The sequence below is a fragment of the Lepidochelys kempii genome, chromosome 12 (genome assembly GCF_965140285.1).
Source record: "Lepidochelys kempii isolate rLepKem1 chromosome 12, rLepKem1.hap1, whole genome shotgun sequence".
Classification (NCBI taxonomy): domain Eukaryota; kingdom Metazoa; phylum Chordata; order Testudines; family Cheloniidae; genus Lepidochelys; species Lepidochelys kempii.
The window spans coordinates 6,288,340-6,315,766 of NC_136391.1; the positions used below are offsets into that span (position 1 = coordinate 6,288,340).

A 27,427-nucleotide genomic window follows, 5' to 3' on the forward strand; every position below is an offset into this window, starting at 1 on the left:
CACAAGCAGGGCTCGTTTTAGCCCGTTACAGACCTCCTGCTTATTCATGCCCAGCTTGGTGAGTGCATGGATGATTTAGTGGGGGATTGGTCCTGCTTTGAGCAGGGGGTTGGACTAGATGACCTCCTGAGGTCCCTTCCAACCCTGACATTCTGTGATTCAGTGTTCTAAAAACTGGTTTGCTGATTGTACACACTCCTGGTCTTAAAACTATGGGACTAATTTTACTCAAACTGGGCTTATAGTGCCGACCCCTTTGAGACATACATTCTAATCGGGTTTGAAGAAAGTTGGTTGTTCTTTGAATAGCGTCCCTCTGGATGCTGCACTTCAGAAGTACATGCGCCTCTCAAGCCCTTGATGGGGGATTTTTTCACTAGCAGTGCCTGTTCGGCTTATGTGCCCTGTGCCTCCTTATGCAGGACACCAAGGCTACATAGGGATGTGGGGGCGAGCCACCCTCAATTCCTTCTCTGCTACCTCAGCCTGAGACAGAGCTCTAGCGTGTCCGCCTTGAGCGTGGGTTGGCTATTTCGTCATCTTATAGTTTAAGTTTTGTTAGTTGTTAGTAGTTACTTAGTAAGTGTTAGCAGTGAGAGGACAGTTTTTTCTTTTTTTGCCTCCTCTTTTTCCTTGAGGAGCCTTGTCTTCCTGGCCGGGCATGCCTGGCTCACCAGGCTTCAGACGCTGCCTCTCCTGCCAAGAGGCTATACTTGTGAGGCTATACTCTCAGCGTGTCCATTGTTTGAGGGAGTCCCACATCTCCCTCAAGTCAAGGGCAAGGAAGAACAGGAAAGTTAAGCTCAGCCTGTTAGTGATGGAGCGCTTCCTTTGACCAGCCTCTGAGTCAGCTCAGGGAACTCCACCTACATCTGTCTCTGGACAGATCCAGTGCCTCTTCCACTTTGGCTCAGGCTTCCCCTAAGAAGGGGAGGTCATTGCAGGCTTCTGAGAGGGCTCCCAAAAAGAGGAGTACAGACTATCATCTGAAGTAACCTTCTCCTAAATAGCCCAAATTCCCTGCAAGATCTAGATCTCCAAAGCCTTGACCTCTTGGTTTGCTACTGTTGAGTTGAAGGATTCCTCGTCGAGTACTGTGGGAGCTGGAAAGCCCTGGAGCTCCAGGAAAAGACATGGGTCCAATGGGGCTTCGTTACTCTCTATCCAGAACAAGGAGGGCAAGGATGAGCACCCTGGTCCCATGCCATCAGACTAAGTCCTGCTGTCAGCACCTACCCATTTGGCACCTGGGTACTGAGCAAGCAGCGGCGCCAGACTCCATTGGCACCTACTATCAACGATGCCTTCAGCTTCGGCACCAATGCCCTACTCGACACAGCAGGAGGTTAGATATGCAAGGGACCTGTTCATAGTGGATGAGTCGGAATCCCTGCTTCTCATGGAGACTGAATGCCTTTTGGTACCAAGATCTCTGTCTCCAGGCTGCTACTGTCCCCTGGCACCACAGGACTCTCCACCCTTTTCCATGGGGGCTCCCCAGTGGCCATACAGGGATCCCTGGACTGCTTACCGACAGCAATTCTCCAGACCACCAGTGCCATCTCAAAGGGAGACTAGGGTTGCTCAGTCCTCTTCTCCCCAACCAGTCCCCTGCACAGGAGGAGACATCTGAGGAACAGGGGGCAGGGTGGATAAAGAGGCCACCCCTCAAACACCCATATTATCCTTATATCCAAATGAAGTGGTTATGCCTCCACCACCTTTCATGGCCAGTGATTTTCAGCAATTTCAAGACGTCATAAAGAGGGTAGCTGACACACTCCATATTCCACAAGAAGAGGTCAGGGATTCACAACACAAGCTGTTGGATATCCGACAGTCAGCAACACCTGCCAGGGTGGCGATGCTCATCAACGAGGTGCTCCTTGGTCCAGCTAAGACTGTGAGGCAAACCCCTGCTACTCTTCCACCAACATGTAAATGACTGGATAAAAAGTATTATCTTCCCTCCTAGGGACACTGATTTCTTGTTCTCCCACCCTCCACCTAACTCCCTAGTAATGGGTACAGTAAACGAGCAGGGCAGGCAGCATTTCTCCAGATCTGCTCCACAGGATGAGGACCAAAAGAGAGTGGATCTGTTTGTTCTTCAGCAGCCCTGCAGTTCAGGATTGTGAATTATCAGGTGGTCAAGGCAAAATACAATTTCACAAACCAGAATAGATTATTGGCCTTTATTGAACACCTGCCGTAGGAACACAGGGAGCAATTCCAGTGCACCATTTCAGAGGGCCAGTTATTGGCCAGGACTGTTTTTCAAGCATCATTGGATGCTGTGGACACTGCCGCCAGGTCCATCTCAACATCGGTAGTTATGTGCAGGGCATCATGGCTCCAGCCCTTGAGGTTTCCAAAAGAAATACAGAACATCATTGAGGACCTCCCCTTCAGGAGTCATAGGCTTTTTTCGGAGACCACAGATGAGTCTTTGCATACACTGAAGGACTCCAGTGCCACTTTGTTTCCTGGGCATATACACACCTACAGATAAGAGACAGTAGGTCACAAACTTCCCAGAGATCATGTCCTTCTCAGTTCTCTGGATTCCACAGATCCCCTGATGCCCCCGCCACCAGGAAAAGACATACATTTCAGGGAAAGAGGGCCTCCCACCTGCCTTTCACAACTACGTAACCATCTTCTAAGCAGCAATATTGATGGGCTGGTCGAGGGTTTGAATTCTCTGTATCTCTGGTTTCATAGCCTCTCCCAAATGCCCATCACTTTCCCTTTGAGAACTGCCTTTCCCATTTGCAGCATGCCTGGAAGCAGATTACTACAGACAAGTGGATCATAAAGATCATTTCATAGAGCTATACCATCCATTTTGTGTGTCTCCCCCCTTCAACTCCCCTTACCCATCCCTCTTCAGGAACCCCACTCACGAGCTTGTACTAACAAGAGGTGGACTCTAGGTTCTGATTAGGAGCAATAGAGCCGATCCCTGCCCCTCACAGGGGCAAAGGATTTTACTCAAATAATGCCTCGTACCAAAGAAGGATTGAGGGTGGCGACCATTCTTAGATCTAAGATTTCTGAACAAGTTTGTAAAACCCCAGAAGTTGAGAGTGGTGACTCTGGCATCTATAATTCCTTCACTGGACAAGAGAGATTGGTTTTCCACCCTCAATCTACAAGAGGCCTATTTACATATAACGATACACCCTTTGCATAGGAAATATTTATAATTCACTATAGGCCAGGATCATTTCCCATCAGTCTCTCCTCTGCCCCAAGGTTCTCCAAGGTCCTGGAGGTAGTTGCTGCCTATCTCCAACAAGAGGCGATCCTGGTCATCCCATACCTGAACAACGGGTTACTCAAGGGCCTTTCTTACGAAGCGGTGCTGTCTTCCACCCAGACGGCCCTTGCTCTGTTCCAGAAATTGGGTCTTTAGCTAAACGTAAGGACATCCATGGTAACCCCCATAACAAAGGTATAGTTGATAGGGGCTTTTTTGAACTCATTGGCAGGCAGAGCCTACCTTTCCATAGACAGGTTCATAACCTTGTCATGTTTGGTACAGACAATTCAGGGGAGTCTTTGGACCACTATAAGGAACGTACTTCAGCTCCTGGGATACATGGCAGCTTACACTGTCATGACCAATCATGCAAGGCTATGCTTCCGCAGCTTTCAAGGCTGGCTCAGAATGACCTATTCTCTGGTCAGCAACACCATGGACGGACAGGTGACGGTTCCTCTATGAGCAAGGAACTCCCTGAATTGGTGGAAAGATCAACTCAATGTCTGTGCAGGCCTTCCCTTCTGTCACCCCTCTCCATTGCTAACTTTAACAACAGATGCATCACTGTTGGGATGCGGGGCTCATCTCAGTGCTCTCATGTCTCTGGCAGATGGACAATTCAGGAAAACAATCTCCACATGAATCTGTTGGTGCTCAGGGCTGTCAGGAACACCAGCTTCCATTTCCTACCCCTCATTGGGGCAAATCAGTCAGGGTCATGATGGACAACATGTCCTGCCTATTCTATATCAACAAACAGGGAGGAGCAAAATCCCCTTCTCTGTGGGCTGAAGCCATGAAGCAGAGCCAAATTTTGGTGGTTTACCTCCCAGGTGTTCAGAACACCACACCTGATGTTCTCAGCGGGCACTTCTCATAGGGCTACAAATGGGAGCTAGATTCTCAAGGCCTCCATAGCATGTCCCAAAGATGGGGTCTGCCAGAGGTGGATCTCTTTGCCACTTCCAGGAACAAGAAGTGCCCTCTTTTCTGCTCAAGGGGGAGTCTGGGCCACCATTCTTTGGGGGACACCTTTCTTCTGCCCTAGAAGTAGGGTCTGCTCTGTGTTTCCTCCAGTTCCACTGATACTGAGGGTGGTGAACAAAATCAGACAGGACAGGGCCAGGGTTATCCTTGTAGTACTAATCTGGCCAAGACAAGTTGGGTACCCTTACCTGCTTCATCTACGCATCCATCTACCACTAAAGCTCCTGACCACCCCTTGCATGCTTCACCCAGTCTAGGAGTTTTCCACCCCTGGACATGGTTCTGCGATGGTTCACAGGGCTAGAATCCTCCAACTCTAAGGAAGTGCGACAGGTATTACTGAATTGTAGGAAGAAGTCAAGCCATATGATTTACCTGCAGGAATGGAAGAGATTCTCCCATTCGTGCTGTCATCGCTGCTTGCTGCCTGTATCTGTGCCTCTTTCAATCATCCCGCATTATTTGCTGGATCCGAAGACATTGGAGTTATCAGTTAGGTCAGTAAGCTCCATTTGTCTGCAGTATCAGACTTTCATCTATTTCCGTATTTGCTCATCCTGTATCATCTGGTTTTGAAGTTTCTGGAAATTTCTACCCCCAGACTAGAGACCCACCCCAAGCGGGGATCTCAACCTGGTATTCAGTTACCTTATGAAACATCCATTCACACCTACAGCAACCTGTTCTCTACTCCATTTATCTGTGAAGTTGACCTTTTAGTAGTCATCACGTCGGCCCACAGAATTGGGGAGATCGGTGATGTGATGGCAGATTCCCCCAACCCCCCACACTGTATTTTTCAAGGATAAGGTTTCTTTACACCCACACCCCACAATCTTAGCTAAGGTTCTTTCGGAGTTCCACCTTAACCAATCTGTTCATCTACCAGTGTTTTTCCTGAAGCCACACAACTCTTTGTTGGAGTCCCGTTTGCATACCCTCCGTGTTAGAAGGGCTCTGGCCTCCTACTTGGGTAGGACCAAGCAATTTTGAAGGTCAGCCAGATTGTTCATCTCCTTCGCAGATAGATCCCAGGGATCCATGATTTCTGCTCAGACTGTGGATAGTCTATCGATAGGATACCCGCCCTTCCTTCCCCTCTGCTTTGGGCTGTTCTCTGTGGAGACATTTGGGTAGAAAAGAAAGCGAGGTCAGTTCACCCGGGCATCCCTGTGTAGCTTCAGTGTCTGGCACTAGAAGGCAAAGGGCACATGTGCAGGCTGAACGGGCACTGCTAGCCGAAAAACCTCTAACGAAGGGCATGAGAGGCACATGTGCACCTGAAGCGGAGCACCCATAGTGGGGCACAGGTCAAAAGACTGCAGTGATTGCGTAAGGTCAGTAACCTCTACTTATGCCTGTTTGACCTTTAGAACTAGTAGGGAAGTAGCTGCAGATTTATACTGGGGCAAAATAGCAGAATTTGGCTCTGTGACCTATAGAGACTCACAGGCAGGGGCACTCTTGTGACATCCTTAACTTTTGCATTTCCTAACTTTTGGGTGTGGATTGTACAATTTTATCAGTCATTAGACAATTGTTTTATTTAAAAGGACTTGAAATCTAATTTTTTACAAGAGAGTTAAACACAGTTTTACATTTTACTCTCGGGTCCCCCTGCCAATATTTTGTCACTTGAGTCACACTTTCCTGTTATTTAAAATTCTGTTCTGTCTCCCGTTGCGGTGTGGAAGCCTGACATAACAGGGGAATGTGACTCACTGCAATTGGCTGGTGCTGGGAGGTAATGAGACCGACTGTGCACAAGGTGTAATCAAAGACACAAAGTAATCAAACAGAAACAATGGAGGAAATGATAGATTTCTCTAATCTGTCTTGGTGATAGTCAATACTTGTATTCATAGTAGCTAAACCATGTCAGACTGCAGTGTGGCTTTTCAGTTGACTGTGTCACTTTGATAACGTTCATTGATAAGGCATAGAAAGGACTGATACAGATTATAATCATTCTCATTTGGATGCCGTGAGTGAAAGGCCAGCTCCGTCCTTGTCCAGGGCTTGTACTAAACCACACTAAGCAAAACTCTTACGAAGGATAACCTCAGTACACTTGCGGGCTCTGAAGGCCTAATTTCCCTTGCTAGCTCGTGGCTTAACGTGACAGAAAATTCAAGGTCTAAAGTGGGACTACAAAGCAAAACAAACCCAGTGGAAAACATTTAATTAATGCCTTCTTTCAGGTTAATGACCTATGCACTAAAATATGCAGGAGCCCACATCAGTGGCCTGGAAAGGAAGCAGGCTTGTACTCCCTGTAGTGGGGTATTATCTGACAAACACCTTTTGGAAATACATTGCAAAAAAAACCTCACTTCAGTCATTCTTTAGTCATGAGACATCCCGCACCCTGCCCCACCTGTTAGTTTTGGCTCCCTTCCCTCCTCCCCACCACTCTAGCATGCACATTTATGGTTCCATGCTTTCCATGGCACATAGAGCAATCTCCCTGCATGTGACAGCTGGGGACCTGACCTGGGGCATTCTAACTAAGTTTCTAAACCTGAAGGGTAAGTGGCTTGTCCCAGAAATTGAGAACGACACTATCAGTGTAAGAGATATTGTTACCTGAGAAGAGCATGGTGTGGCGTGTAAATCTGTGTCAGACAAAATCTTGAAGTTTCACCTAGGCCTATAGACAACTGCAGTGTAGATGTCTGTTGGTACCCTCACTGGATGTTCCCCAGCTGCCTTGTACTCTAATCCACTGTAATAGCCGGACTCACGCGGCGGCGCCTCCTGCTGGTCATCCTTGGGAATTAGCTCGTCAGCCTCTGGAGCGCCTCTGCCATCTGGTGATCCGCCTTACCGCCAGCCCCAGTCCCTAGTGCCTCCCCCCCACTGGGGTGCTGCACCCTGGCAGTAAACCCCAACAATCCCTGAGGGTCTCCCCTCCCTGGGAAACTCCACCCCCCACCTCACCTCAGTCTTGGCTACTGCCAGTCATCGCTTAGCCCCTCTCCCCAGGGCAGACTGCAGTGTATCAGCCACTCATCACAGGCGAAGGGGTTTGGACCTGCTGCCTCTGTCTACCCGTGGGCTGCCCCCTTACAGCCCCAGTACCTAATAGGCCCTAATCTAGGCCTCGCAGCTGGGGGTTTCCAGGCTGGAGCTCCCCTGGCCTTTCCCCCTCAGCCCTGCTCCAATCTAGGTATTCCCTCGGATCCCTGCAGCCAGGCCCTTCCCTCTCTGCATGCAGAGAGAAACTCTGGCTAAGCTTCAGCCTAGCAGCCCCTTTATAGGCCCAGCTGCGGCCATTTCCCCAATCAGCCTAGCTTCTCTTGCCCTCAGCCCTGGCTCTCTCCCAGGGCTGGCTTTTAAGCCCCACAGGGCAGGAGCGGGTAACCACCCCGCTACATCCACCCTTAGCATAGTACAGATCAAGAGCCAAAGCTATCTGCTCTCTTCACTTTTTAGTGTACATGGAGCCCCTAAACCTGCTTTTCCTCCTGCCCCAATAATATCCATGTGTAGAAGATGGTCTTCGTCAATCAGGCGCAGATCAAATTAGGGAAATGAAGAGATTCCTGTCCCAGTCCAGCCTATGGGGGAATCTTGTCTAATAATGATCTTGCAGCCCCAAAAAGTGACCCCTGAGCGCTGAGCCTGGCAGCACCCACTTGGGATCTTCCACAGCCCTCCGTGACATGGTAGCCAGCTCGTAATTTCTGCTGACTAGAGTCCTTGGGGGGCAATGTTTTCAGCTGCAAGTACCGTACATCTGTGTTTGTAACCAAGATTTCAGCTTACTGTACTTGGCATACTAAATTCAGGGTCATTAGCGTGGACAATGGAAGCCTTCAGGTTCTACTGTGCAGATCCTTTGGTGCAGTAGCTTTGGCATGGCTGGTGTTGAAATGCAAATCTAGGAATCTCAGCTAGTCTTGCTGTTGCCATTAGACAAAGAGCAGACAAATAATGTAGATAAATAATAGCAGCATAAAAATTATGGACTCTGCCTGCAATAGCGGACACTGCTACTGCCCGTGAAATTCCTCAGTGCCATTTCAAACAGTAAATGAACTCCTCTGGCCGGTAAATTATATGTATTTAAGAGGCGTTTTATTTTGCATACCAGCTCAGAGCAAACTCATTGCGACACTAGTTTTGGTAAATATTCTAGTTCACTGCTTAGTTTGTGGGGGATTTAGACACCTACTCTGTAGACTCTCATCTTAAGCACTGACAAGCCAGCTGAGGTGAGGCAGCATCCATGTGAGTCCTTATGAAAGAGTGTGATCTGGGTGCTGCGGGGTGAGTGGAGGCGAGTCACTAAAACCTGGTCTCGAGCTCAACATTTCTCACCATTGCACGTCCATTATTGCAGCTACAGCTGTGTAGAAAAACTGGGAGCTCTCACAGAGACGAGGTGCCCAGTGGCTGCTGATCTTTTAATCACCATGTCATTGACATGTGCTCTGTGTCCATTTAGTCTAGCACCAGAGATCCCAAACTTTTTCGTACTGCGGCTTCCTTACAAATCTTTTAAAACTTGCGGGCTCCCCAGAGCCAAATATCTTCTTCTTCTTCTTTTTTTTAAAACCAACTGAGTACATTAGATTGAAGAGGGTTACCAGAGTTTGGATGGTTTTGTGACTCTATTCAACCACATATGGTTTAATTATATAATCTGATCTAATTTGGGATTTTAAAGCTATCATTTGAAAATATCAAATTTTTTGGTATGTTCCGATTCAGCCTAAAATTTCAGTGAGAAGAGTGGGCCTGTTAAGTAGAAGTTCTTCAGCTATTGTACCTGCTTTGACTACTGTCACATAACACAGACGCTGAGCCATGTTGGCCAGCCTGTGGCAGCTTCATGCTGCGGTGCAAAATATTGACTCTTCTTAACTTGTTCTGTCAGTTGGTCCTGCATGTTTTCTGCAATGTCATCAGTGTATTGACAGGTGGCATTCTTTGACATAGGAATAGTTTTCAGTGCCATGGCTGATCCCCGTCCTAATTCTATATATGTCTATTGCTACTGGAAGTAGAAGGGTCTCCTCTGGTGTGTGCTGGGTTGCATTTTCCAATGTGCATGGCCACAACATAAGATACTTCTAAGGCTTTTTGAGGAACAGTTTTCTTCTTTAGCAACAGTCTCTCTAAATTTTCTATACACTGAGTGAGATACAAACGCCACTGAGCACTCTATTTTTGTCCTTGGGCAAGCTTACACTTTTTTTTTTAAGTCTTCTTACACTGAACTAACTTGCTGCTGTGTTGCTACAACTGTGTATATTCACGGAGAGGAAAATATCTGGATTTATAGTACAGCACACTAAACCTGCAAAGGTGACCAGACTAAACTGAGAATCTTGTAATACTTTAATTATACTAAATAAAGTATAAACTAAATAAAGAAAAATGACCGGAGGCGCTAATTTATCAGTGCAGTAAATATTCTATATACATTCTTAGAATTACATCAAGTGCATGACGGATAATATATATTCATCCACAACATAGTAAGGTTCATCTTTATTGAACACGACTTGTTATTATGTTGTATGCAGTGTTGTGATAGCCATGTTGGTCCCAGGATATTAGAGAGACAAGGTGGGTGAGGTAATATCTTCTGTTAGACCAACGTCAGATCAGACCTAAAGAAGAGCTCTGTGTAGCTCAACAGCTTGTCTCTCTCACCAGCAGAAGATGGTCCAACAGGAGATATTACCTCACCCACCTTGTCTCTCTTGTTATGTTGGATATTTCTCTTGAATACCTGAGGTTTCATCTGTACCCAAGATATAGTTTCAAAATATATTGTCTTACTCCAAAAAAAGGTAACTCCCGCTGTTTTTGTTTTTTCCTCCAGCCCCTAGCATCTGTTGGTTGGGATCTTGTTAAGATTGTAAATGGGCATCTCTTGTGAACCATACAATCCTTAATTTGTATATGACCAGCCAGAGTGAGATTAGCTCCTCCCCCTGACCCATAGGGACAATAACCCGAACTCCAAGTGCCCTACTCATAGGAACCCTAATTCTAACTCCCAGTCCCTTAGGCATAGGAACCCTAACCTTAAGGCGGGAAGCCCTACCGATAGGAACACTAACTCCACGTACCCTACCTATAGGAACCCTAACTTTAAATCCATGTTCCCTACCCATAGGAACCCTAACCATAGGGTGGGGAGACCTACTCATAAAAATCCTAACCCTAACTCCAAGAACCCTTCTCATAGGAACACTAACCCTAGGACAGGAAGCCCTTCCCAGAAGAACCCCAATCAATGTGTGGGGAGTCATATCCGTAGGAACCCTAACTGTTCGGTGGGGAGCCCTACCCATCGGAACCCTAATGCTAACTCCAATTGCCCTACTCTTAGCACCACTAATCCTAGGGGGGAGCCCTATGCTTAGGAATCCTAGCCCTAACTTCAAGAACTCTTCTCATAGAATCCTAACCCTAAGTCCAACTGACATGCTCATAGGAACCATACCCCTAGGGCGGGGAGCCATACCGATAGGAAACCTAGCCCAAACTCCAAGTGCCCCACCCATGGGATCCCTAACCTGAGAGCGGGAAGCCCTACCCATAGGAACCCTAACCCTAAATCCATGTTCCCTACCCATAGGAACCCTAACCCTAGGGTGGGGAGCCCTACTTATAGGAACCCTAACTCTAAGTCCAGGGGCCCTGGACATAGGAAACCTAACTCTAAATGCCTTACCCATAGGAAGCATAGCACTAGGGCGGGGAGCCCTACCCGTAGGAACCCTAACCCAAACTACAAGGGCCTTGCCCAGCAGTGAGGCAGTGTTACCTTTACCTGTAATGCTGGTGAGACCATTACTGGAGACTGGGTCCAGTTCTGGTGTCCACCCTTCAAAAAAATGTTGAGAAATTGGAGGGGGGTTCAGGGAAAAGCTACGCGAATTTGAGATCTGGAAAATCTGAGTGAGTCACTTAAGGAGCTGAATGTGTATAGTTTATCAAAGAGAAGGATAAGAGGTGATTTGATCAAAGTCCATCAGCCCCTACATGGGGAGAAAATTTCTGTTAGCAGAGGCCTCTTTAATCTAGCAGACAAAGGCAGAATGGGAGCTAGTGGCTGGAAGCTGAAGTTAGACAAATTCAAACTTCAGATGAGACTCTCCTTTTCCAGGGAGGTGTAATTAACCATTGGGACAACTCACCAAGGAACATGATGTATTCATCACTTGAAGTGTTTAAATCACAACTGAATGTCTTTCTAAACAATATAGCCTAGAGATGCCTTACTCAACCATGTTTCATGGTGTGCGCTACGCAGGAGGTCAAAGGAGTGGTCCCTTGTTCTGAAAATCTAGGAAATAGGTGTGTAAATGGCGCTAGTGCCAAGGAGGGAGAGGAGATATTTAAGATGGTCAAAGGGATTGTACCTCTTGTGCTCCATGTGCAGCACTCGCTTCCTAATACTTCCAGGTGCAGTTTCAGCGTGTTGGTTTTATTTTATAAAGACATTATGTGGTTTGGAACTTCACTAATTTGGAAACCTCCTCTCCTCTCTGCCTATGCAGCAGTATGGTGGCTGAGATCAGCTGAATTGTGTTGTTGACTGCCCAGAAACGGTTGCCATTGAAGACTGAGGCCCGAGAGAGCTCTGACCCCTGTGAGTTTGCCAGAATCCACACTTCTTGGCATTCAGGGTTCTAGCCCCTCGTCAGCGAAGACTCTGAGTAAGGCTCTGGCTATACGTGCAGCCCTGCCGTGCCAATGCTCCCAGTCAGCGCTCGTTTCTCCGAAGCAGCGCTCCACTCTCTGCTGCTGCTCCGTGAACACCACCAACAACCTTGAGTTGTTTTTTGCTATTACTTTAGCAATCTGTCCTCAAAGAAATCGTCCTGCCCCTCTTTGCTGTGGTTCTTCCCGTGTCTCTGAAAGGTTCGCGATAACCGTGCAGAACTGTGGAGACTCCATGCTTCTGTCGGATGGTGGACAGCAAAAAGTGCTGCACAGGATTGTGGGACTGAAAAAAGAACGTGTGAAAATGCTGAGCTAGGGATGGAGAAAATTGCACGATGGGAACTTGACCCCTGTGCAGCGCGTGTGCCCCACAATGCATTGCAAAAATTCCCCGGAAGGCATTGCACTGGAGGGTGGCGTGTGGCCCACTGGGACACCTACCCACAGTGCACTTCACTTTGCAACAGCACAGACTCTCCTGGTGAGTATGTGTAGCACCATCGCAAGCAGCCAGATATGCCTGCGCACAAGCGATATCCTAACTGTGACAGTTTTATACCTACGTAACTTGCGTCAACCAAAGTTTGTTGGGTATACGCGGCCTCAGTCATTCTGCAAATCTGGTTAAGGATCTCAGGATTTGACCATTATTATTACATACTGGTCCCTTCTGGCCTTAGAATCTATGAAGGGAGGTCAAGTTATATTTTGTCAATTTCTCTTGAAAGAATGTATTCTGATCTCTCCCCGGTGAGCAGGTAATTGCTCCATGTTTTCATCCATTTTTGTGAGGTCTAGGGCAAAATGCAAAGACGCACACAGTGACATTTCTATCTAGACACATACCTTCGCTCCAGGCTGTTGTTTTCGGAGAGTCCAACCTGTTCTTTGTGTTTACATGGTGGTTTGAGCCTGGTGAATAGCACTCACTTCACAGTTATACAAACCCTGTTGCTCTGTACATAAAGGAGTGCACAGCCGTTCTCATACTGAGCACATTCCACAGGTGTGTTATGGAGGCTGCAGTAGCAGTTCCTGAGCCTCTCAAAGACAGGCAGAGGCGTTCAAGGCCTTTTTAGGTAAGTTTTGGTTGCTCCTTGAGGTGTCTCCTTGGATCCCCAGTGCTGTAGTGAAGGTAGGCAGTGCTTCACGGTCCTGAAAGGTGGCTTTCTCCCATGGGACAAAATTCCCATAAATGGAAAGTAGCACACACAGCGGGATTTACAGTGACAGGAAGGGCAAGCTGCTGAATCCCAGCTTGTAGCCGAGAGAAGCTGCTGCCGCTGCTGCTATTTACTGAATTAGACCTTTGCATGAGCAAGTGCCCAGAGAGTCAGTGACTGTGTTGTATGGGGAAGAATTCAAGGTTCTGGCTAATTTTTGTTCGGTATTTGCAGTGTGCCGGGTTTGTGTGGGGTGCTTAGTTACATGCTGCAAATCCTGACTTTTAAAAAATATTAGGGAAAAAATAATCCTGTGTTGTCTATGCTAGACACCAGCTCTGCTACCTGGTTGCTTCTGGGTCAGCCTGCTCCTTCCCACAGGCCTGGCTGTTCATATGGATGAGTTGGGAGCGCTCAGCTCTTCTTGGGGGAACTATTCTAAGGTTGGTACAGATTTAATGGTATAGCCATAGTCACTATATGTAGTGTAAAGGAATGGATTGTCTAGAAGAGGGTATGTGGAGTGTGTGCAAAATTGGGGAACGTGGTTTATAAATGAGGATTGCCCCCATAGATCTGTGTGTTGTGCTGAGTCTTTTAAAGGAGGAGTAATTCTTACTCAGAGAACACAAACCAGCTGGATAACACAACGCTAAATGCAAATAAATTAACAGTTAATATGAACACAGAGCTAGATACCTGTCTTCTCATACGAGGCAGTGCTTGTAAGGCCACTTACAAACATGAAGTACAATTATCCCTATAAGCAGATTTTATTATCCAGTTTTATTCCAATTTAGCTTCTTTTGTTGATCTCATTGAGACTTCAGAATCAATCTGAGTCTGGCCAGTGGGTATTATAACAGCATCCCCCCAAACACTGTTTCCTTCTGCTGCCTTGTGCTGTTAAACTGTGAGGTACCAATCACTGGATGAACCACACAAAATGCCTTGAGAGTAATGGCTGCAAACTCACCCTCACTTAACATAACTAAGGGTCGGTTAATCATAAGCCCCCACCTAAGACAAAAGGCGTTTTGGACTGAGTGACTGGCTAGAGTTTGTGAGTCATGGGTGGCACTTTTATTTTGGGGGGAAAATAATCGAAATATTTGAGGGGGGCAAGTTAGACATGTGAATGCTTCCTTGTAGGGGAGGGGCATTGGGGGCAGAGGAGTGTGTGAAGAGGGGTTTTGAGCTGTAGGGAGTGGAGGGGAGTTATGGGGAGTGGGCTATATGGGGACGGATGGTCTGGGAGCTGAGAGAGAGTGGGGATTCAGGCAAGGGAGGCATGACACCCCCAGCTCATCCTATGCTACCCTAGCTCTGCCAGTGCACCCCAACACTGCAGACCAACCCCCTGCACTCTCCAGCTTTTCCCGTGAATCTCAACCACTCTGGACCTCTCAAAGTCTTTGGGTAAAAAATATGTAGAGATGTGAATGGTTCCTGGGAGGGAAGGGGTGATTGGGTATGCAGGAGTGGGGGTCTAGAGGTTTGGGGCTACAGCAAGAGGAGTGGGGTTATGGGGAGGGGATAAATGAGGATGGGTGGTAGGGGAGGGGGCATGGTTCGGGGGCTAAGGTGAGGGAGGTTTGGGAGTTAGGGGGTGGAGGGGTGGGAGAGTGAACGGCAGGTATGTGGGTGAGTTTCAGGAGGCCTGGGGAGAATAGGGACAGGGGCACCTGTCAGTTCCACATTCTGCATGTGCCCAGATCTGGGGTGCTTTTGCCCCTCTACGGGGGTCTGAGCCCCCTCCCTGCCCCCCTCATGTGGTCTGGTATATGTGGTCCTTGCCCATCTGGAAGTGCCAGAGTCCCTCTTGCTCCCGTGTGTGTGTGGCGGGGGGGAGAATCTGGGGGCTCATGCCCATCTACAGGAGTTGGACCTATGGTTACCAACACTGTATTTCAAAAATAAGGGACTGTGTTCTTAGCACCCCCACTCCCCTCTCTTCCTGATATTTTATTTTAATATTATCCTAATCAATCATAATTAATGAGCAGTACTCACCTAAGTTCACTGGGATAGTTCCTGCTGCTCCCGATCTTGTTGTACAGCCATGAAGAAATAAGGGATGTCCCTTCTAATAAAGGACTGTTGGCATCCTTAGGACCCCTCCCGCCCAACATTTCATGTGAGCCAGGATCTAGGGGGCTTGCTCTTTTAGGAGCGTCTCAGGCCCCTTCTCTGCCCCCATGTGCGTGAGGATCTGGGAAAGCCTGCCCCTTTGAATGGGGAGCGGAGAATCGGTATGCTTCATGCCTATCCCACATGCAGGATATCATGCAGGGTCTAAGGCAGTCGGGGGGCATGGGAACACCTACTGAGAGGAATGGATTGGTTCATATGGCTCAGAGCTCTTGTTTCAGGTTGTATCATTTCCAGGGGCTGTTCTCATTCAGTGAGACTATCGCATTGACACGAATGGGCCACTTCACCCCCTCAGAGTCTCCTACCTTGTGCGTGGATGTGGAGAGAAGCCCTTTCCCTCTGGCCTTCCCATGTAAAGGTGTTTGTGACCGTTCTTGGGGTGCCCAGGACGGCGTCACCTTGCTACCCTCTGCCTCTAGTGAGAGAGTCCTGCCCGCCCTAGCTGAGCGTTAGCGCCTTACACCCTCAGCCACTCACACTATGCCAGCCCTGCCTTTGCCCTGCAGGTTAACAAGAGGTGCCCCCCACTTCCCACGTCCCCTTGAATCATTCCTCTCTGACATCCAGGCACCGGCTACTCACCGAGACCCCAGGTCCTCTGCCTGCATAGGAGCCTGTGCCCCCGTGTATCAGCTTTACCTTAAATCACCACTCCTGTAAACCACACGGCAGCTGTGAGCACTTACAATAAAACAAAAGAAGGTTTATTTAAGAAAGAACAGAGATTCCACTAGAAACAAGAGCGAGTCATGGAAACAAATGGTTACATACAAAACCAAATGATAAAACTTGATCTAGGGGCAACACTTATTAATGGTTACCTTTCCTATCAGAGGTCCTATAACTTTTCTAGCTAATATAAAAGGTTTCCCCCCTCCCAAAGTTCAGTCTGTTGCAGAGCTGGCTGGCTTCCCAGGAATCAGGATCCAATCTTTCATGAAACACCTCTACTCCACCAGATGCCTCTCCCCACCCTGTGAGATACTGAGTCAAGCTTTTGTCTCTATTCAAAGACCTGCAGTCCCCTCTCTGTTATAATGTTCTCTTTTTACCTCCCAGTGGTTTCAGTTGTCTTTCATGGTTTTCCGTTGATAGTTCTGTGATGGGGCAAGGGTAGACAACTGAGCCTTGCGCTGCGTTACTGGCTAACCAGGGAGGAGTGGCAACTCCCTCCCGCTTGAACGGTCATCACCGACACATGTATTTCCCTGATGACTAACTTGTACTCCAAGCCTATTAGGTGTCATTTTCAGTATTGTCACATTACTCCTTAAATATTACTTATACGCACATCTCACAACAATTATGAATATTAATACATTACAAGCTTTCAGTAGAGACCCCACATGCTATCCTTTATGGATAAATACCATGAGAGCAGTATATTAGGCACAGTGAGTTTGTCAGGTCTGAGACAGGAGTTGCTTGTAAAGGACAACCGTCAAGTCACCTCTCTTGCTAGCTTGAAAATATTGCATTTGTCCTTTGTTTCCTGACCTTTTATTAGTTTTCATAACTGCACTGTAGACACAGTCTTCTGGGCTGAACTCTGACAAGGCCTTGCTGAATGGCTAAGTAGACATGCTCTTCATCTTGTCTAACTACATCCCAGCCCAAGTCTTGGAGAACTCCCATCAGTTAATTAAGCATGGTTTCTCTTTGCTGAATCCAGGCTGGTTATTTTTAATCAAACTGTGCTTTCTCAAGTCTCCTTCCCTTTGATCTTTTCAGAAATGTACACAAATATTCATCTCAAGTGATATCCAACTGGCAGCCCTGCAACGTCATGGGATGCCCTGACTCTGTGCAGATAATGACTTGGAGTGGCAACTCTGCCCCTGGTCTGTACTTAGCAAGCCTTACACTGTCTGCTAGGAAGCTGATTTTCCAGACAGTCTGTTTTCTGCTCTTGTATTTGGGGTGTGAAGTGGTGAACTTGATCGGAGTTTCTGGGATGTTTTAATAACCCCATTCCTGCCCCGCCCTGTGGTCCACTGCACAGTTCTGAGGGGAATCGGGCAGACTCCTCACACAGACTGCCAGGGACAGTTCTCATTCTCTCTGTATGTGTGCTGGTCACAAGGCTGAGAGAAGGAAGGCCATGGATCCTGGAACAGCGGGGGACCTACTGACTGACATCATGTCCCAGGAGACTGTTTCAGTGGTGATCTGCGTCTTGGCCTACTGCAACGGTGGCCTTGTGCCAGTGGCCTTGGAGCCCTCGAGCTGTGGAATCTCTAGGTCCATGAGAGTCAGCACACATGCCCCGTGCTGGGCAGCGTTGGATACACCCAGAAGAGTTCTTGATGTGGATGCCTTTGTCACAGCACTTGTTGGAGGCCTTGGCCACTCTTTTGCTTCTTTTAGAAATCTGTACTCCATTTGCTCTTCACCTTGGTCTACAGGCACGAGACACAGGCACCTGGTTTTGGCAGCCCACTGGGTCCTCTCCTGGGGCCGTGTTCTTACACACAACCCTCTCTGGAAAGTGAATCCCTAAATCTCCATGTGATGGGGGTGTCCACCCCCACACAAGTCTTGAAGGGATTAAGGTGGCTGAGGGGGCCAATGAACCCCTCAGACTGCACCTGGACGAGGAGCCAGGGAACAGGAACGAATTAGACAAGGCTCAGTTGGACTGGAACAGGAGGGTCCTACCTAAAGCCTAAGGAGCTGAGAGCAGCAAAGGGCGTGCTGCAGGGACGTAGTCTGCAGTCACTCCCTGGGAGAAGGGAGGTGTTGGGGGGCTATAGAGCTAGGTAGCCTACAACTACTCCCTGGGAGGAGGGAGTCTGGGCTGGCCACCCCAGAGCAGGGGGAGAGCTAGAAAGGTAGGAAAGGCTCAGTGGAAAAGCAGCAAGGGGTGGAGGAGGGCAGACGTTGGCTGCTGAAGTGAGGACCCCTGAGCTGGAACCCAGAGTAGAGAGTGGGCCTGGGTTCTCGTCCCTGATATTGAGGGAGTAGCACCTGAGGCAGTGAATGGGAAGACTGCCTAGGATTGCTGGAGAAAGACTTTGGTACCCCCCAGAAGGGGAGACCACGTAGTGACCTGGCTGGAGGCTGAGTCACAAAGAGGCAGCAGCAGCTCGGGGAGCAAGAGAGGGGCTGCAGACCGAGAGAGAGAGAGACAGAAAGATGGTGTCCAGCCGCGGAAAGGGACATCGACCTTGCACAGCTAATCCCCAGAACGGCCGGAGGAGGCACTATCTGGCAGTGAGAGTGCCCCATGACAGTCCGATTCTAGCTTTGGGAAAGGAGTCTTCAGAAAAAAATGCAGTGAAAAAAGTCTTGAATTATAGGTCTAAAATTACCCTAGAATTATACAACAGGACTGGCGCTGAACCAGAAAACCGTTAAAGACTCTTGGAACCTTTTCCACACAAACGATAATTGCCCAATGAAAACAGGATTCAGAGAAATATAAGCTGACATCAAGCTACTCATTTTTGTTATAAATTATATTGAATCTGCAGTATTGCAATTTTAATGTGAATGATTTGACCCTGAAAGAATGCAATGAAAGGCTGACTACCACACTAATGTGGGCAGGGGAAACTTTGACTGATTCAAGCAAATCTGAGCTTTGGTTCTCGATGAGATTTCCCAGTGTTTTCAGACAGCCCCCTGCTTTTCATTGGGAGAGTTGCACAGGGCACTAGTAAAGACTTAACCACCATTTTTTTACTTTTTATGTTAACAAGGCAGAAGCCATCTTTTCTACACAATATTAAACCAGAGAGTCAGATCTGTTTTGCACATATTAGGGAGTTAAAAGGTAAAAAGTAACTTACACAAATGTTCTAGTTATAATAACAAGCATTAAAATCCCAGGAAATTCAGAGTTAAGATTAAACTTAAAAGGAGCCCCAACATTTGTAAATATGGAAAAGCACTGTTAATGCACCCAAATAATCTTAACTTTGTCCAATAGCAATGCTAGTCTCCAATTTTTCCTTCATTGATTTTTTGCTGTCTACCAGGAGAGTTGGGAGACAGCAGGTATACAGTCACCCGGTTTTATTCAGGGTCTGTGAAAGGCAGTACCAACATTTCCCTTTAACATCTTTTTGTCAGAGTTTGCAGTGTTGCTGTCAAAACCCCATCTCCTTTCAACTCTAGTGTACCAGGTGTCAGTCTGGGAGTGATTTTGCTCTTGATTGCTCTATCAAGGAATCCATTCAGTTGGGTGGTATTTTGAAGAGAAAAAACAAAGTTACAAGTGCCCGAAGAGACTGAGGTTTACAAATTGGCTGCTGCGCATCTGGCATCTCTTTGCCCATCTTTAAAAAAGGGAAGAAGGAGGATCCGGGGAACTACAGGCCAGTCAGCCTCACCTCAGTCCCTGGAAAAATCATGGGGCAGGTCCTCAAGGTATCAATTCTGAAGCACTTAGAGGAGAGGAAAGTGATCAGGAACAGTCAGCATGGATTCACCAAGGGCAAGTCATGCCTGACTAATCTAATTGCCTTCTATGATGAGATAACTGCTCTGTGGATGAGGGGAAAGCAGTGGACGTGTTGTTCCTTGACTTTAGCAAAGCTTTTGACACGGTCTCCCACAGTATTCTTGCCAGTGAGTTAAAGAAGTATGGGCTGGATGAATGGACTATAAGGTGGATAGAAAGTTGGCTAGATTGTCGGGCTCAACGAGTAGTGATCAATGGCTCCGTGTCTAGTTGGCAGCCGGTATCAAGTGGAGTGCCCCAAGGGTCGGTCCTCGGGCCGGTTTTGTTCAATATCTTCATAAATGATCTGGAGGATGGTGTGGATTGCACCCTCAGCAAGTTTGCAGGAGGAGGGAATGCTGAGGGTATGCTGGAGGGTAGGGATAGGATATAGAGGGCCCTAGAGAAATTAGAGGATTGAGCCAAAAAAAATCTGATGAGGTTCAACAAGGACAAGTGCAGAGTCCTGCACTTAGGACGGAAGAAGAATCCCATGTACCGCTACAGACTAGGGACCGAATGGCTTGGCAGCAGTTCTGCAGAAAAGAACCCAAGGGTTACAGTGGACGAGAAGCTGGATATGAGTCAACAGTGTGCCCTTGTTGCCAAGAAGGCCAATGGCTTTTTTTGATGTATGAGTAGGGGCATTGCCAGCAGATCGAGGGATGTGATCGTTCCCCTCTATTCATTTGACATTGGAGAGGCCTCATCTGGAGTACTGTGTCCAGTTTTGGGCCCTACACTACAAGAAGGATGTGGAAAAATTGGAAAGAGTCCTGCGGAGGGCAACAAAAATGATTCGGGGACTGGAACACATGACTTATGAGGAGAGGCTGAGGGAACTGGGATTGTTTAGTCTGCGGAAGAGAAGAATGAGGGGGGATTTGATAGCTGCTTTCAACTACCTGAGAGGTGGTTCCAGAGAGGATGGTTCTAGACTATTCTCAGTGGTAGAAGAGGACAGGACAAGGAGTAATGGTCTCAAGTTGCAGTGGGGGAGGTTTAGAGTGGATATTAGGAAAACCTTTTTCACTAGGAGGGTGGTGAAACACTGGAATGCGTTACCTAGGGAGGTCGTGGAATCTCCTTCCTTAGATATTTTAAAGGTCAGGCTTGAGAAAGCCTTGGCTGGGATGATTTAGTTGGGGATGGGTCCTGCTTTGAGCAGGGGGTTGGACTAGATGACCTCCTGAGGTCCCTTCCAACCCTGATATTCTATGATTCTAAGTTTTCTATGGAGCTGTACTGTGCAGAGTTAGTTGTTCAGCGCTATCACACAGCCTCATGCCAGCTAGGTACTAAATAGAAAATTGCAGGATGATTGCCATTAAGTACCAACATTCAGCTGCATTTCATAGACAAAAGTGCTGTAATTTATGGTAGCGATGTACTTGGTCCTGGACTGCTGAGGATCCATGTTAATAACTTACTTCTTAGGGGTGCCCATGTCAAAAGCTCCTAAGTCACTTAGGAACCTGAGAGTTAGGCTGTTAAGGGCCAGATTTTTAAAGAGATTTCTGTGCTAAAGATGCAGATAGGCAAGTGGAGTCAGGAGCCCAAACACTCTTGAAAATACCACTAGGTGTGTATCTGTATCTTTAGGTATCTGAAACCTTTTCAAAATCTGGGCCCTAAATCTCTTTTGCAAATGCAGTGACAGGGAGGAGAGGGGGGCACATTATCAAGCCAGGGCTATGGCAGCGGGGGCGCTGGTGGGGATGGAGTACCTGCTCTTAAAACATCAGGATTATACCCTTTCTTAGACTCCTAAGTCACTTAGATGTTTTTGAAAATTTTTCCTTGTTGTGCCTTTTTAATCCAGGAAGTTTAACAAAGTGTCAGTGTAGACATACTAGAAATGTGGAGCTGATATCACGGGATGGATTCTGGGACAAGTGACGAATAAAATGTATTATACACTTTGGATGTTTCACCTTCACTCTGCCTATTATTCCTCCTCCCACTCCCGGTTACCCTAACATTCTGAGCAACTGAGCAGCTCAAATAGCCACCACTCGTTTTGTTTTAGAGAACAGTCCCTGCTTTTCCTCCAAATATGGAATCTTCTCGCCACCACCCCCCCGCCCAAAAAAAGTAATTACTCCTGTCCAAGCCCCAGGATGGGCAATATTCAGTCCTGAACCAGCAACAAGGTCTGATTGCTTGCAACCCCACACAGCTGGAAGAGGAAGCTTTATCCTGTTGGGGAGTGGAGACTCCCAGTTTTCCAGCAGGGGCAGCACGCTCACTCTTAGCCCTGGAATATCCCGAGATATAGCTGCTCTTAAAATTGTGGCAGCGTTATGGAAAGAAAATGAGATCATTTTTAGAGTGTTTTATGACTCCTCTGTGCTCGGGGGTGCACTTGGACTCATGTGACTAAGACACCTGGCCTTAGTAGGATAAAAATTGTAGCCCTAATACCAAGTTAAAAAAATGCTCTGAAGCATCTGTAAAATAGATGGGTGGGTACTAACCATACCAGGGCATGTACGTCTGACCCAAAGTGACCATTTGCATCCCTTGTGAGACCAGACTACAGTGACAGTGCTTGGCCATGTCACTGAAGGGTACCCTAGTATTTTCTTGTAAGGGGTGATAGATATCACTTTTCTGCTCCAAATCTTTCCCTTCTTTATAACTATAGTTCAATAAATAAATCTGAGCAATTCAGTTACACCACACACTAGCTAAAACACAAGGGTTTCCCAACTGAGCCTCTGTAGCTAGGGAAGACTGAGCTTTGATCCTGACATGTGGGTCCTCTACAATCTCTAGCAGGGCTCCAGAACCTCTGTTTCTGGTGAGGATGATGCAAGCAGACAGGAACTCACTAATATTCAGGCTCCAGCATCAATTACAGCAGAGCCCTGATTGAGGGATGGGGTTTCCCTGATTAAGCGCCCTATAGAAGAGGAATTAGTTAGGGAAGTGGACTGGTCTGAAGAACTCAAGGATCTGAATTTGAAGGAGGCTTGGAATGATTTTAAGTCAAAGTTTCAGAAGCTCTCTGAAGCCTGCATCCCAAGCAAGGGGGAAAAAAGTGCTAGGGAAGGCTTGCAGACCATGTTGGATGAGCAAGCATCTCAAACGGGTTATTAAGAGAAAGCAGAAAGCCGACAAGGAATGGAAGATGGGATGGATCAGTAAAGAAAGCTACATCTTGGAGGTCAGAAAGTGTAGGGGAAAAGTGAGAACTGCCAAAAGCCAAGCACAGTTGAACCTTGGAAAGGAAATTAAAACCAGTAGTTAAAGGTTCTATAGCCATATAAATAAAAAGAAAACAAAGAAAGAAGAAGTGGAACTGCTAAGCACTAAGGATGGGATGAAGATTACAGATAATCTAGGCATGGCCCAACACGTAAATGAATACTTTGCCTCAAGTTTTAATAAGGGTAATGAGGATCTTAGGGATAGTGGCAGGGTAGCGAATGGAAATGAGTATATGGAAATAGAAATTACTACATCTGAGGTTAAAGTCAAACTCGAACAGCTTAATGGGACTAAATCCAGAAGACCTGGATAATCTTCATCCAGGAATATTAATGGAATTGGCACATGAAATTGCAAATCCAATAGCAAGGATTTTTAATGAATCTGTAAACTCAGGGGCCATACCCTGTGGCTGAAAGGTTGTTAGTACAGTACCTGTTTTTAAGAAAAGAAAAAAGGTGATCTAGCCTGTTAGTTTGACCTCAGTTGTATGCAAGGTTTTAGAACAAATTTTGAAAGAGAAAGTAGTTAAGGGTATAGAGGTAAACAGAAACTGGGGTAAAACACATGGTTTCACAAAAGATAGATTGTGCCAGACCAACCTGATCTCTTTCTTTCAGAAGATAACTGATTTTTTAGACAAAAAAATGCAATAGATATAACTTACCTGGATTTCAGTAAGGCATTGGATTCAGTTCCACATGTGTACAAAATCTAAATGGGTATTGGAATGCTCGTAGTGTAAGCTGAAACAGTGGAAGAGCCCCGCTGTTCTCTAATATATATTGTGATGTACTTTGTTCTTGCATGACAAAAAACTTCTGGATGCAGGGTGGCTGAGGGTATGGCTACACAGCCAAGAAAACCCAGTAGCTGGGACCCTCCCACCTTGCAGGGTCCTAGAGTCCGGTCTGCAGCCCGAGCCCAGAAGTCTACACAGACCTGCATGAGCCCAAGTCGTCTGGCACAGGCCAGCCACGGGTTTTTCTTTGCTGGGTAGACATACCCTCAGGGGCTGCCAATAGCAAAGTCATGTATAGGTATGAAATATTAATAAGAATGTGAAACACACTGACTGGACTTGTGTTCCCTTTCAGAGATGCTCTGGATGCTGCTAGCACGCTTTATAACCGAGTGGATGAGGGCGTCCACCTACTGGTGATGTTGTCAAACAAACGCATCCAGGAGCTGGAGCTAGTGATGGAATTCGAGACTTCTGAAGAATGTTTTAGGGAGGTAAGGCCAGTTTGTCATTGGTTGTAGTGATTAGCCTTAACTGCATGTCCCACAAAGGTATTTAATCCCAGTTTACATCAGGGTTTGAACCAGGTGGTAGTAAAGTAACATGCCTTCACATCACAAAAACACCCCATAAGCAACTTGGCATTTAGTAGTTTCTGCCCAGGTTGAGACGGGCACTACCCCACCTGATAGCATTCAGTGACCTGGCTTTCCTGTACTGATGAGACATACAGACTTGGGACCAGATTTTCAGATGTGCTGAGCACCAAGTCAGCGGGTACTCTGTATGCTCAGCACCTCTGAAAGTCCAGCCCCAAACATGTGACCTTCATACCTGTTTGATCCAGTATAACCCCATTAATGTCAGCGAGGTTCCCTCTGATATACACTGATGGAAGTCAGATTAGTCCCTTAGAGTGCAGAGGCCTCCTGGCCAGGAGCACAAACACATGGTGTTTCCCATGATGCACTGCAGATTCAGTTCCACATTTGTACTAAATCTAAATCTGGAGGTACCTCTGAGGAGCCCTTCTCCCACGTCAGAGGAGGCTGATGGGGGCTCATTCCATCCCTTCAGAGTGAACAGAGCCATCTCAGCCCCCATGATGGGAATGGGATTAGGGAGTGTGTTTGTAGGAAAGGCAGATGAAGACCAACATCCTTACCCAGCTGACAAAGTCTGACTATCCCTGAGGAGATGAGCCCAGTGCCAGTGATTGGCCTGTGATGAGGAGCTGCTAGGAATAGCATGGACACTGGAGATTATATTGAGCGCTGTGTTCAGGAAACAGAGAGCAGATGTCATAGGGCCCCAGATAACCACATAAGAGTGACTCCGTTGCTGTGATCAGGGTAAAGCCGTTGCTCCTCATCCTTCTGCCAGACAGAAATTGGAGTGGGGAGCAGATGTGGCAGCAAACGGAGCGTTGGCAGCAGGAGCAGTAGGAAGATAGGACCAGCCCAGGAGTTGCAGAGGTTTCATCTGACTGCTGTTTGCCCAGAAGCACAGACCTCAAGCAGCTGCTCACTTTGCTTATGCCTAAGGCCTGTGAGCAACAGCAGAGCTTAGCAATTATCCAGGGACCTAATGTGGGAAAGGTCCATGCGTAAAGCAGAAGGCATACACTGAAATGCTGAGATGTGGGGAGAAATGCTCATGCATTCTTTCCAGTGATTAAATGACCAACCTCACCAGAGAATCTCCCTGCTCTTTCCACACAAAGGCCTGCCTTGCACAGCGGCACTGACTGACAAATAATACAACTGCTTTCCCCTTTTTCTCCTAGGTCAGCACTTGGATCGAGAATGTTGGCAGGAAGCAGCTAAAGGAAATGATTGACCTGGACGATTCTTTGGAGCTCCTGCTTCAAGCTCAAAAGCAGTTCAGGGAATTTGATCTTGTTGCCAGTGTAAGTGTTCTCCGATTGGAAAGAGGGGCAGAAGAGTTCGTGGTGGGAAAGAACACCCCTGCCTACCACAATAGTGGGGGAACTGGCAGGCGAATGTAGCCTGCCAGGCTGATTCCATAGTGTATGCTGACACCACCCTGGGGCACATCCCATAGATCAGCCTTAAACAACCTCTGACCTAGACTTGAACAGAGTGATCCATACACACAAGACTGGAGACACCAACACATTTGTGTGTAGCTCCGAGAGAGACTGGCGGTATTGTGCTATTCCTCCTGGAATGCTGTGGAGTCCGCCTTAGTCTCTGCCTATGTGGGCTGAGAATTTTATTGAACATGTGTTTCAGAGGGAGACTGTGTAATTCACATCTGTGTCTCTGAACAACTCCACCTGGGCCTTCATGATGTCTCCTGTCACATTCCCCTGTCCGCTCTCCAAACTGCCAGCAGTGTCTGCCTCCCCCACCACCTCCCCATTCCTTTCCTTTGCCCATCACTCTCTCCAGGACTTTTTCCATGCTGTCCATATGTTTGTAACCCTTCTGCTAAGTGGTTTCAGCAGCAACCAGGGCTGGGTTCAATATCCAGGGGTCTTCTTAACATTACAAAACAGAACTGGCTCGAGCCCCCACCCAGTAATCTGAGAAAACTAAACACCACCCCAGGTGCCTCTTAGAGGCAGTACTTCCCTGTTCGCAAGCACGGGCTCTGTGTATGACAAAAGAAAATTTTTTATTGAAGTGAGAGGAAACTTGGCATTAATTTGGGAAAATACTGCAACACCGATTCAAAAGCATGTACGCCTTAAGTAACCACCCACCCAACAGTACGTTGGGCAGTGTCGTTTGCCTCAGTGTCCTACCTTTCGGAGTGAAAGTCCAACGAACGAATGTCCCTTCAATATGCCACTCAGTGAGCCTGATCAGCTCTGTCTTTAAATACTGGAGAGGGGTGGGTCAAATGGTGTCCCGGACTTGTTAAGCAGAGTTCACGCCACCAGGAAGGAACACCTGCCTCCGCCCCATCTGACTTTCACCAGGATTTGGCATCTCACCCCTTGCTTAGCAAGTGAGGTTATTCTTCGAGCGCTTGCTCATATCGATTCCAATTAGGTGTGTGCGCTCACTGCGTGCGCGGCCGTTGGAGAATTTTTACCGTAGCAACACCCGATGTGTCGGCTGTGGAGCCCCCTGGAGTGGCGCCTTCATGGTGCTGGATATATACCCCAGCCGACCCAACGCCCCCTCAGTTCCTTCTTACCGCCCGTGACGGTCGTTGGAACTGTGGAGCGTGGCTTTACTACTCTCCACTCTCCCTAGCGTTCTTCCTACAGTTCGTTAAGTTTAGTTATAGTGTTTAATAGTTATAGTTGTAGTTGTATAGTTGTTTGTATTAGTGGAGTGGAAGGAGTTTCCCCTCCTCCCCGTACTTTGTTTGGGCTCATGTCCAAGGCTCCGGGCTTTAAGCCCTGCGGCTCCTGCTCCAAGCCCATGCCAACAGGCGACCCCCACAACTCTTGCCTGAAGTGTCTGGGGGAATCTCACCAAGCGGAGAAGTGCAGGGTTTGCAAGAGCTTTCGTCCCCGGACTAAGAAGAAGCGGGACTTTAGCTTAAGACAGCTCCTTATGGAGGCGTCTCTTAGTCCTCAGCCTCCAGCGGCGCGACAAGACCCGACACCAAGTGCTTCGGTGCGCAGTGCCCTGGCTTCAGCGGCAGGAACGGCACCGCAGTTGGACTCTGATAGAGAACCGCGGCACTGACGTTCCCTGGCACTGCAATCGACCCCATTGGTCTGGCACCGATCTCACTCGCCTGGCCAGAAGCGGCACTGGAAACCGGAAAAGGCTGGCCCAACTCAG

At 47.6% G+C, this 27,427-nt stretch overlaps 1 protein-coding gene across 4 annotated transcripts in view; it reads left to right on the top strand.

Moving 5' to 3' along the window:
* Positions 1-27,427, top strand: part of PLEKHG4 (pleckstrin homology and RhoGEF domain containing G4) — a 172,707-nt gene that overhangs the window by 84,712 nt on the left and 60,568 nt on the right. For all 4 annotated transcript variants that reach the window (XM_073307290.2, XM_073307293.2, XM_073307294.2 and 1 more), the window contains exons 11-12: positions 24,016-24,154; positions 25,447-25,569. In XM_073307290.2, the coding sequence (XP_073163391.1) occupies positions 24,016-24,154; positions 25,447-25,569 (262 nt within the window). The remainder of the gene's footprint in view (positions 1-24,015; positions 24,155-25,446; positions 25,570-27,427) is intronic.